The 12,988-nt window shown below is 37.0% G+C and overlaps 1 protein-coding gene across 23 annotated transcripts in view; it reads left to right on the forward strand.

The window, feature by feature from the left end:
• Positions 1 to 12,988, forward strand: part of PPFIA2 (PTPRF interacting protein alpha 2) — a 467,388-nt gene that overhangs the window by 420,637 nt on the left and 33,763 nt on the right. For all 23 annotated transcript variants that reach the window (XM_073900584.1, XM_073900585.1, XM_073900588.1 and 20 more), the window contains one exon: positions 12,783 to 12,864. In XM_073900584.1, coding sequence (XP_073756685.1) covers positions 12,783 to 12,864 — 82 coding nt within the window. The remainder of the gene's footprint in view (positions 1 to 12,782; positions 12,865 to 12,988) is intronic.

The raw sequence follows: 12,988 nt of genomic DNA on the forward strand, positions 1-12,988 counted from the left end.
GAGAAATCAGACAACTTACGAAAGTTGGTAACAAATATATCAGAACTTTAAGCAGTACTTTTTGAGTGTCTCCTTTATGTATGTGTTTCCTCCTTATTTTCATAATTTCTCTTAAATGTTATATTTAAGGTATTTTTTATTAGTATAAGTTTTCTGTTTTTGAAAATGACAAATGAAAATGTGAGGACTATTAATATTCCACTGTGTGCAGATTTAATCAACTTGTTTTATTGGAGAGCAATTCCTAGATAGCTGGTAGGCTGCAAAAGATGATTTTGTCCATGGGAATAACTGGCCCCCAATACTTTTGGCAATTTTCCTGGAGAGCTCAGAAATTGCCTTTTTTAAGAGCTCATCAAAGAGTTCACAGGTATGTTGACAGGAAAGCCATTTTAACCCCTTAGAAGTGATCTCTTTTTGGTTCTAATGTTCTTTCTGTTGCATGTGTGATGTAAAAAAGATGCCTTAAATTTCTTAGAACATGGTGGTGCCGATGTGTATGGACGTTTATGTTTTTGTTCATGTGAAAATTTGAAGAACTTCCCACAGCTGTTCCGGAGCTAAGGCCAAAGAATATGCGTTCTCCAAAAGGCCTATCTAATGAAACAATACCTGGTTTCTCTGAATGAATGCGTTTAGACGAGGCACGTACAGGGTGTTCCATTGCACGTCAACCTTTACTTTATAATGATTGAGCAATAAAAACGGAAACTAAGTTGCCTAATTTCTGAGATATGAATTTCTGCTTCATATTTTGTTGTACTTAATATATTTTATGAGTTGTAGTAAAAGTTTTATTTTTTCAAAGAATTAGTCTATTATGCTTGTATAGAAAAATTTTAAAATAATATTCTCATGGCTTTTTGTTGAATTATTTAAAATCCGTTATTTTCCCAGTGCCACTACTATATCCAGGGAGCAAGAGGGCTACCTCAAAAACTACATTTAAATCAATGCTGTTTTGTGATGATTTATGGTAAGATTGGTGAACCAATTGAGTTTGCTTTTTTCCTCAGGGCAACATTTATAAACATCTGTCCAAATAAATGTTCCTATTGAAAGAGACCCAATTGGCACCAACACCATTTATTTTGCCAGCTCAAACAGAGGAGGAAGAAGTAGTGTAGCAGGAGGAGAAGAGTGATAGACTTCTTTTATTCTTTCTCACATTCTGAAGACTGGCAAATGCATATTTATAAAAATAATTATTATTATTATGACATTTGTGAGCATATTAAAATTATGGACCCAGAAGGTAAAATTTCTTCCTGCCCCAGATTAAGGTGAGGACATTGAAAATCAGAACCTGCTAGTAATTTTAACCAACTCGTGTATGAGAACTGGAACCCAGATACTCTGACCTTCACCCTAGTGCTCTCTTAAGTCGCTGTCTCTGCAGGGGTCCATCATAGTTTGCTTTGAGCTCTAGCAGTAAGCATGTAAGGCCGTATGAGGATCTGAGTACTCTTTTGTAAGTTATTGCTTCTATTTGTAAAACAAGCCAGGAGTGGCCTAAGGTAAAGAATGTCCTTTAATAAAGTGCCTAATTTCTTCCCGGGGTATACTAGAGGCTGGGAAAAATGTGGTCATGCATGTTTCAGAGTGGCTCATTTTCAAGAGACAGACTTACTAGTCAACAATTAGAGCTACCCTCAACCTGATCATGCTTTTGGACGCAGTGAGTATGTGTGTCATGGTGAAATTAAAAAAAGACACCATGTCTTTCTCATATCTGAGCTTTTGCACATCTGAAATGATGCTCTTGTTTTATTCCATGGCTTTCTTTGGACTGAAATGTATCCATTAACATTTGTGTGCTTTTCTTTTCCATCCATCCTTCTCCATCTCATGAAAAGCACATCTGGGTAAGTTGAATGACAACGGCTGCTGAACATGTTTATTTTCAGCACCATCCTTTTTTTCTTTTATCTTTAGTATTTCTCTTTTCAGTTGTGACACAAGCTGCACTGCCTCTGACCTAAAATGAAAAATGTGAAGTGTATTCATTTCTACACCGTAAAGGAATCATTGGTTCAGAGAAATGTTCACACTCAAATTAATGATGGTGGCCTTGCAGGCACTTCTGTTTCTTCAGTTCTACTAGGAACATGTCAAAAGGCATTCTAGATGTCATTTCCTTACTTCTGGAGTCATTCTCTAGGAGTTAGGATGGCACTCAGTGAGGCTTAAGTCATGGGCCACTTCAGTACGTTGGACAGTGCTGTATGATTGGGTCCTTCTGTGTGCTCCCTAGTGCTTTCTGGTTCCCACTGCATCCTCTTCCAGACACAGGCTTCTGTGTTCATTACTAGAACTGTACTTAAATGAAGAGGGTTAAATGCTAGATCTTACCCAGTAGGACTTTTATGCCTAGATTCCAAAGAAATCCTTGGTTTTGGTTGATTCCTTCGGTTGTGTGTGTTTCTTCCATTATTTCCGATACTACTGGTTAATTTTCAAAGCTTTAAAATCCAAACAACTCAATCCTGCTCTTTGAACTAAAATTAAAACATATTATTATCTATTCCTAAGACAAATTGGGCTTCGAAGCAAAACAAATTGTGTACAACATTTACAAAATATTTACATTGGTGTAAACTTTTGCTTTGGTAGCATGGTGAGCTTTTAAAAACACTCTAGTTTGGGGGAGCTATTGCTTTTAAATTTAAAGCTATATATATATATATTATACACACACACACACACACGCATATTTGGTAAATAAATGGCTCCAATGAGATGCTGTTATCCAGGAAGTTAGGGAGAGTGCCCCTAATTTGCTCTATGGATATTTTATATGCCAATACAAGGTCATGTACTTTGTAGTATTGCTTAGTTCATTACTATCACTTATATTTGTTATACTTTTCTACTCTAATTTTAAGTTATGGTTACTATTACTGATTATTTAACAATGCAGAATTTACTTCAGTTATGGTAATTTATGATATTAAGAATATTAAGGATAAACTAGGATATTAAGCTCTAGTAAGTGTTCTTAAAAATGCAAGGTGAGCTGTGGTTAGGGTAATGTTCAACTCTGCTAGCCAAAGTTGTAAGCTCTTACTTTTTAAAAATAATGAATATTCTAGACATTAGATTTAAAACATTGTTTTCATGTCATCATATAATACTGGCCTTCTGTTTTCTAAAGACTTTTAAATTTCATGAGGAAAAAAATCCCAATAATAAAACTTCATTTCCCTATCACTTTTTGAATGAAATACTGAAAAAGAATAAATGCATGATGCATTGTCATTTATGGACTTTAAGAAACTGATGTAATTGTCTTCATTCTAAAATTCAGATTCTTGTCGTCTTGTACATGCTCCTGGAAATTAACGGTTTATGACCTCAAAATCACTTCCCTTGTAGAATCTCTAACAGAAAGCTTAGGAAGTTAAAGTACAAATATAGTGAAAAACAGAAGATTTGAGGTGGAAAGATCATTCATTAAATTAGCAAACAGAAGATAAGAATTTAAGCATCAACTTTCCCATGTGTTGCATACCCTTGAGTGACTGACGTATTCTCTTTATTTATTGATACCACCATCAACTTCCCGCACCTCATAAGAGCATGAGAAAATATGTATAACCTCAGAAGCACAAAACCTATAAACTTCAAAATATGAGTTAAAGAGGGCTGAAAATTAGATGAGGCACTACGGTAATCTAGTCTAAATGGTGTCCAAATACCCTGAAAATTACCAGTGTTCCTCCAGTAAGTCCCCAGTTTACTATCAGGAAGTGACTAGGGAGAACAGACCATAAAATCTTTCCAAAAGTGAAATTGTTCAATAGAAAGTAATACAAGTCCCTTTAGTTTTCAAGAACAGCACGAGTAATTGTATTGCTCCATCACATTTGTGTGTGTGTGTGTGTTTATACCTTTTTAATGGTTTTGAAACTGATTAAATTCAAAATAAAGTGAGGAAAGAAATTATGTAAATCCCAATTCAAATTCACAAATAAATTCCTGAGACTAAGCCCTCCATTTCAGAGCAGCTTGAAGAACAAAAGTTTCAATATGAATAAGCTTTGGTTTTAATGTAGTCAAACTATTTCAATTCCAAACAACGTAGCATGTGTTCTTAGAATCTAAATAAAACACAACTTAGATGTGTAATGGACTTTTAAATGCACTTCATGTGAAAATGTGCCATAATACGATACACAAACACACATTCACTTGCACACACACACACAATCACAGTATACTGTACTTTTAAAATCAAGTCAACCTTGTTAATGTTGAATTTGAAACTCTTAATTTTATGGAGCTAAATATGTATATTTAGGCAATCAATGCTCTGAAGCAGCTGATTGGGATTTTGACATTTCTGTTTAGAATAATTACGTGAGTTAAGATATACATTTTCAGCTTGCACATGTTAGAAAAAATGTGGGTGGCACCATATTTTGTTCATATTTGCTGACCAGAATTTCAAATGGTTTCTCAAATATGTAATGTTGATTTTCATAGAATTGATCAACAAGTCTAGATTTCCGAATAATACAGTTATAGCCTATTGTCTGTTTGAAATTTGAGGTGATCATTTCCTACTTATCCTTCTGACTCTTGAATTTTAATGGAACAAACAATTAATAATGGTGTGAAGTAAAGTATAAGTAAGTTTACTGCTAGCATTATGTAACGGAGATTTATTCTCTGGCCTACGCTGTTGAGAAGAGATTCAACTGTCAAATTATTTTGACTTATATTTTATTCTTGGTTCTTATTGAGCCACATATTTATTTCTTCTGGTTATATCAATAACTAGTTACTTGTCATGTGCTACAGTAAATAAATAAGGCCTGAAGATAAATTTTTCAATCAGAGAATTACTTTGTATTACAATTACACAGAATCAATTGAACTGAAACCAGTTACAAGAAGTTTCGGCTTTTCCTTTCCAATTAGATAAACAAGACCAGCCTCCTTCCTCTGACAGAGGTGCAGAACCTGACATTAAGGAGGAACAAGAAGAGAAAAGGCACAGCTCCTTTTTTTCTTACAGTGTTAAGGATTAAAAGGTGTGATGTAAGGGGGTAAAGACTATACATATTAGCCAGGAGGCCAAATAAGTATATACCACTTCTAAATATAAACAAACCACAAGAAAAGAAAGTGGGAGACTGTCATTTTATTTAATACTAACAATGAAGTGGATGCAATTGGTTTTAATGTAATCAAATTCTTATCATCAGTTTACCCTCTTTTCTCAGTAATGAAACATTCAAAGGGTAATTAACTAAAGGATCATAGGAGGGTTAAGAAAGTTAACTCTGTGGCCAAGTTTTTAGACTCAGATTCTGGCTCTGCCACCTCCTGGTTCTATGCTCCAAGTGACTTTTGCTCTTCAATGTCCTCAGCTGCAAATGAGTATCAATATATATCTTAACCATTGTGAAAATTAAAGAAATTATACATATAAAGCACTTAGGATAAAGCACTTAGGATAGGATAAATGAATGTTAGCCATTGTTGTCTGGGATCCAAACCCAATTTGTCTACATCCAGAACCTTTGTTCTTTCAAACCATGATATAGTATTTCTGAAGAATAGAAGTGGTTTAAAGAGAGCACGATAGATAAACCTCTATTATGGTACATTTTGAATGAGAGGTATAAGAAGTGCAATAACTGGAGTATACACAAGTTATACTATTTGTATAGAAGAGAAATCTAATTCTGCCTGGGAGAGGTTTTGGAATCTTCACAGGAAGGATAAAGCATTAACTGTGTCTGAGGGACAAGTATGAGTTTGCCACGATTCTGATGCAAAGAAGGATGTTTCAGTCAGAAGAAAAAGATAAGAGTCATGGAAAAGGTCAAATAAAATGAGGTATTCAGGGGATGGCAAGTATTTGGGCACTGACTGAGCACAAGAGTCTGGAGAGAGAGCCAGGGCCAGATTACTAAAAGTTTTTTTTCCATCATGCTGAGATATTTGACCTTTATTTTTAGAACAATGGGGAGGTTTTTAAGTAGGCGAGTCTTAACAAAAACTTTGTGTTTAGGAGGGTCTCATTGGGAGTTGGAAATAGGATGGAAAGGAGGGGGTACCAAACAAGAGACAGAGAGACTCTGGGAGTCCATTGCCATGATCCACAAATGATGAGAATTTGAACAAAAGCTTCGGTAGTAGTCAATCAATTTGCAAAATATCTTATTTAATATTAGAGAGTACATTTTTTTCTCTTTCTGAACAGCCAATATAGGTAACTGCTAAACAAAATTCGTATTCCTTTTCAAGATGTAGTGCACAGTTTGATGTTAACAAAAACAAAATACTTAGAATTCACTCTGTCATCAAAGATCCCAGATGGTTGTCAACATTGAGAGTTTTGTGGATTACAATATAACAACCATTCAAGAGATATTCTTAGCTACAGCATGGGAAGAAAAGCAAGAGACAGTGGAAGAGCAAAAACTCTTCAGAGTCTTGGGTGGGAGAGGAGATGCACGCATGTGGTGCTAAGCAACAATCTCTATGAGTGATTTTTGACACTATAAGTATCCAGATTTTGAAGGATAAAGAGTCTTTGTGGAATGGGATTATCACAAAAATGAAAGGAAGGGTCATGATTTAAGCAAACAGTAAGATTCTGATAGTTGAAGAAGGGAAAGAACTTCTCAGCTCTGGAAAATGGTACTCGCAATGATAGAATTAGTAAAGCACAAATTATTTGCAAAAGTAGGTTCTCAGTCCTGGTTAGAAGTGAAGACGATTAGAAAGGGAAATCAAGGCTAAACCTATTTGGTATTTGTAATTCAGGTTGAGGGTTATACTTTAAACATTCAAGGAACCATTGGAGGGTCTTCAGAGGACAATGCTATGACAAAAGTAACAGTTCACATTCATTAGCTGCTTCCTTTGTGTGAGGCCCTGTTGTAATCACATTACATGTATTTTCTCAGGTCACTTTCAGGAAGGTACTGTTATCAGCTTTATTTTACAGATGAGGAGACTGAGGCACAGAGAGGTAAAGTGACTTGTCTGTGGATGCACAGTAAGAAGAGGAGGCACCAAGAATCAGGCCTGAGCAGTCGGACTTTAGAGGCCGCTCTCTTACCTAATCTGCCAGCGTAGCAGATTCTTTTTATGCCAGGTGCATTAGAAGGGTTAGAGAACTCGAGATAGGGACCAATTAAAGGGTTGGGGAAAAAAGTATGGTGGCAACGGGACTAGAAAGTAAAGAAAGATGAAATAGAAAACATGAAGGGGAAATGGGCAGGCATTAAATAGAAGGTGACTGGCGCGGCCATCACACAGTCATCACAAATTGGCAATCCTAAAATAGCATCGTAGGCTAAGTGGTCTGCCAGTAAAGTCTCTTTTCACTGACAGTGATGGACCGTCCACACTGAGAAGAATGTGAGAAAGGAGACCTTACTGGCCCTGTGGTCTGTGACTTTTTTGAGTAATTAATGAACTTTATTTCTCAGAGTTTAACACTTTCTTGAACTTGTTGATTTACGAGTTGTGTTCCCGTACTATGAGGGCATGAGGACAGGGAACTTTGCATGCCCCAGGATTAATCAAATTTGTTAGGTAGTCAGTCATCTGATTCTTTTTACAGACCTACTATGTGCCAGGCTTTGTGTTCAGCAAAGAATAAAACCGACTGAATCTCTGAGTCGTTAAAATGTTAAAGGTACTAGAGGTAGGAATGCTTAGTATTCTAGGGCACTTATAAAAAGAAGTAGTAAATACTGCCTCGGGGGTGAGGAAAGGATAGCTTCAGAGAAGAAGTATTTTTGTATGTCTTGAAAATCAAGACAAAGTGAGGGGGGGGCAAGGCAGGGAGGCAGGAGGACATTGTTGAGTGTCCTCACATTTGTAAGGAACACAGCTTACAAATATGCAGGCATACTCCACCAATTAGGTCCAAACTACAATAGCTGAGGAGAGACATAAAACCAAAAAAGGAGGAACCAGACATTTCCATTTGGATTGAGTCACTGAGGCAAAGCCATACTTGCTTGCTTACATTCATGTGGATTAAGAGTTAGAAACTACAAACCCAGCAAATGCCCTTGATTTATGTACATTTGTTAGACATCCTTGACCATTTACCCAGAAATCCTTGGGGCTGGTTATTCTTAGGGTGCCCACACCTTGTTCCTGTCCTCAGATCAGGCCTGGCATGAACAGGCTCCCCTCTGTACAGTTATATATGGGCATGCAAATGACTCATACCCCCCAAGAGTTTCTCACCTGTTGGGCCTCCTGAGGTGTCACTTTCCAGTCACAGTAACTCATTGACACCTAATTCAAGAGAGTCTGACACCTTTGGGGGAATCTAATAGCATTCTTCACTGTAGATGAGAATGTGTTTCTTGAAAATACTCAATGATTCAGAAGTTTTTCTTCTTCAGTACAATTAGTACTTTTCTTTGAGTTTTCACACAGGTGATGACTAGCCCTGAGCCAGATAGATTTTCTAAAAGGAAGTGCTACTGATATCCTCTAAAATCTAGTCTACATCTTAAGACAAAAATGCATACCCATAATTATAGTGATATATAAATTATCCTTTGGGAAAAGATGGTTGAATATTAGATTGTCTGGAGAGAAAAAAAAAGAAAAAAAACCAAAAATATTTCTTCAGGTCTAAAAACAAAGGCAGCAATTTCCAGACTCACACATATACTAGGGAAAGTTGATCACAGCCCTGCTCTGGAAGAACTGTCACTTGACCTTTTAAAATGTTGACTCTGGAGTATAGAAAAAAATTCATACCTTTCCACACAGGGACTGGTTCAAAAGAGAACACCAGTATATTCAAAATGCCTGTTTGTGGCAAATCAGTTTTTTATTTAGTATTTCCTAAACAGTTCGGGTCACTATTTCTCTGTCAGTGACACCAAAATATCTCATGAGAAGAAGCATGCCCCCATACAATTAATGTTGACACTTAATAATCTGTTAGAAAATCATAATGTATTAAACTCAGTGATTTCCAATTATTCTAGTTTTGCCTGTATTATTTTTTTAACATTGCTTCTTTCTCATGGCATACACCCAGATATATGTCTTTTATAAATTCTGTATGGTGCAGAGTTTTTTAAGATTGAGAAGAATTAAATGTAATGTTGCTTTGAGAATTTCAGTGCATTTCTTTACACAGTTGATTCTACCCTCAGATTAAGGGAAAACGCATCTGGAGTTAAAGTCATGTAGCGCTCCGTTCTGCTGCAAAACCCAGCCTTCCACCCCTTACCTGGCAGTTTCTCTCCTGTTTCAGCTCAAAGGCCTTTACATGGGCTCCAGCCCTGCCAGTTGGGGTCCAAGGGACAGAATCAGGTGGACTAGAGTTCCCTTTTCCTATTATCTTAGCATATTCTTACTAAAGTCATCATGGTTACAAGAGTTTGCGATTTAAGCAAAACAAACAAAGCAAAAACAAATAAAACTTTTTCAAGGGCCAAATTGCCCAAAGATTTCACAAACAATTGTGCGATTAAATTTCCATTAAGACAGAAAATAGAACTACCTGAGCACCTTGGATTGCATCTTAACCACACTGCTGTCAGGGATCCCATGCCAGATCACACTCGGGATCCACCAGAGTGAGTGTTACTCTGACAAATTGGCTCAAGAGGAAAACAGAATTTAAGGATTTTTTTTTTTTTTTGAAACGAAACTTTGAATGGGTATTGTAAGCCAAAACAGAAAAAGATACTTGGGCTACAAAAAAATATATACGTTATGGGGCTCAGTTTACTCTAACAAGAAGTACCTAACTGCGAACGCTGGCAGACATGTTCAACATTCACAGCTATATATTGAGCACCTTGTCTGTGCCTGACCTTGTTCTAGATGCTTCTAATTATCTCTAAACAGAATATGTGAAAACATCGGTCCTCCTTGAGCTTATATTTGATTGGGATATAAAAGACTGAGGTGTAAATGATACTCTGTGTTTGAAGATAAGTGCTGTGGAGAGAAATAAATCAAGGAACAGGGATAAAGAATGTCTGGTGGGGGTTGAAGGAGAGAGGGGAGAGACAGAGGAGGTGACATTTGAGTAAATATTAAAAGTAGAGAGGGAGTAAGCCATGTGGAAACAGAGGGCACAAGCATTCCACACAGAGAGAATAGTGGGTACAAGGGTCTTGAGGCTGAAAGGTCTGCCCTGTTTCCAGGGAACAGCGAAGAGGCAGCATCATTGTGCGAGGTAGCAGCTGAATCAGAGAGTTGAAGAGGGTAGGAGAGTAGATCCTAACTGCCGCTTTGCCTTTTATTCTCAGGGAGACCAGGAGTGATTGGAGGGTTGTGAGCAGAGAAGTTACAGTATCTGACTCAAGTTTGAACAGGTTCACTCTGGCTTGTGTGGTGTAATATTTTTAGAGAACTAGTCAGAAGTTTCACAATTAAAGTGTTCTAGCTTTTAAAAATGGCTTTTGTACAACTCCTTTAATTCACCTATGACAATGTTATGTGCTTCCTTGGTGCTGAGTGCCTATTTACTTGCCTTTTTACTAAATGTAGCAAAAAACGGCTGTAAATGTCTGTTTCTTCCCCTTTACTGCCACTCAGCTCCTGCATCACTGGAAGTGTTTCTTGCCCTATTGGGTATAACATTACAACTCCGAATAAGGCTCCTCAGCCCCGTGGAGGTCTGCTCTCCATTGGCTTGCACGTATCCCATGCCGAGTCCTTCTTCTGACCCCCCACATTTACTGCTTATCCTGCTTAGAACGCCTTTCCACATTCCCTTCAAAGCCAGCTTGGTTGCCACAATGCCTTCACCAAGTGTTTCCATTGCTTCTGACCCATATTCCAAAATCCTCCCGCTCAGAACGTGCATCACCAAGTTTTAGCATCTGTTTGTGTACTGTGTTGTGTTTTTAGACAGTTCATGTGTTTGCTTTTTCTATCTAACCGGGGATCTTGTGAAAAAATGGGGCCATGCCTGTATTCTCACATGGGACACAGGTCTAAGCTCACAACAGGTGCTTACAATGAGTACCTGATGGTTGGTTGGTTGACCCTTCAACCCCTTTCTCTCAGTACCAGTAGCAGTGAGACTAGGCTCCTTGAGTCTGTTTTTCAATGAAGGAATGTTGGGAAGCGCAAGGGAATGGGGGATGGTACAGAAATCCAGGTGAGGAAGCCCCTCTAGTTTTCACTTTGGATTCAAGGCACGGGTCACTCTTCTCTGTCACAGGTGCTGAGTAACTGACAGGTAGAACTGACCTGTGCTTTCCTTGCTAGTCCCTCAAACAAAACAGCAGTTGATTTATATGTCTCTTCAGCTGCTCTAACTTCAGTTTTTATTTTGCCTCTTTGTTTCTTTTTTCACACTGATTATTTGTTGGCAGCATCCACTGCAAATATGGAAGTTCTCACTGAAAAGCATTTTCGGTTATATACAGTTGACCATTGAACACCGTGGGTTTGAACTGCTCGGGCCCACTCATATGAGAATTTTCATCGATAAATACACTACAGTATTATAATGTATTTTCTCTTCCTTATGATTTTCTTAATAACATTTTCTTTTCTCTAAATTTACTATAAGAATACAGTATAAAATATATATAACATGTAAAATATGTGTTAATCGACTGTTTGTGTTGTCAGAAAGGCATCCAGTCAACAGTAGGCTATTAGTAGTTACGTTTTTGGAGAGTCAAAAGGGCAATGCAGATTTTTGACTGTGTGGGGGGGTTGGTTCCCCTAGCCCCCGTGTTGTCCAAAGGTCAACTGTATCTTAACATACTATAATAAGCAATTGATTGTTTGATGGTGGGAAATAATCAAATGCTTCATTTTGGAGTTCATATATGATATTATTGATAGATTCCTAAGCGTGAAAGATACACATTCAAAAAAGCAAATAATATACTACATTTTTATCATTTGTGTGGAAGATCAAAGCATACTAAGGAACAGAGAATATATTTTCCAATATAGTCCTGGTCAGGTATATATCAATTTGAGGTTCAACACATATTTGCTCTTTCAACAATGAACGACTCAAATTGGTTTTGTAAATGGATGTCAGTTATAAGGCTCAGTAGTAGAGACAGTGATTAATAATACATTTGTCAAGGCTCTTTACAACATTTTTCTATCAGAAACAACCATTTGTTGTCATTGAGGTGTTTCACTTTCATTAAAAGCAGGAGTGATTATAAATGAAAAGGAATGTACTATTGAATTTCACACCTTACATTGCTTTCTAGTGATAGAAGTTAATTTCCCTCTGAGCTCTCTTTAAATGAGAGGTAATTTCATAGACTAGATTAAAAAAAAAAACCTCCGAATATAGCTACCTGGACCTGGACAGCATACTAAAATGAAGCACATGTCTTGAATGGGACTAAAATAACCAAATTTATCTACTGCCTCTATATACATTTTCTCTATCATTGAAATCGTAAGGAGAAGTGAGCAAGGCAGATGGAAGAAGCCTCATTTAGATCCCATGATGTATGCTTGAATATGCATATGTGGGCTATTTTCTTGTTAAAGAGATAAGATATTTGCTGATAATAGAATTCAGCTTCTTAGTCCATTAACATTTAATGTTTGAATTTTGTGAATAAATGTTGGGAGAAATTATTTTTAGATGTCCATGTTTCACTCATAAAATCAGTGGGTGATTTCCATGTATTACTAAAAGGAAGAAAGAATTCTGTTATTCTGTATTAGCTCAGAAAAAGTTTGTAAAGGATTATTGGTTTTTAAAAAATATTGTCATTAAAAATAGTCACCACTGTCTTTTTCCATGCTACATAACTAATAATCTCTGCTGTGTACTTCAGGCATGAACTTCTAGAAGAAGCTCGGAGGAAGGGATTACCTTTTGCTCAGTGGGATGGGCCCACTGTGGTTGCATGGCTGGAGGTAAGAGAATTAAACCAGAAAGCTCTTAAATTCATCACTTCGGTTTGATACTTTTTCTAGATACAGGTAAGGATGGGTTCCTGAAGTCGCAGCTTTCCAGTAGCCTGGAGTAGCTTATAAAGGG

Source organism: Callorhinus ursinus, unplaced genomic scaffold (genome assembly GCF_003265705.2).
Source record: "Callorhinus ursinus isolate GAN/ISIS: 27379988/994484 unplaced genomic scaffold, GSC_fseal_2.0 scaffold14, whole genome shotgun sequence".
NCBI classification, from domain to species: domain Eukaryota; kingdom Metazoa; phylum Chordata; class Mammalia; order Carnivora; family Otariidae; genus Callorhinus; species Callorhinus ursinus.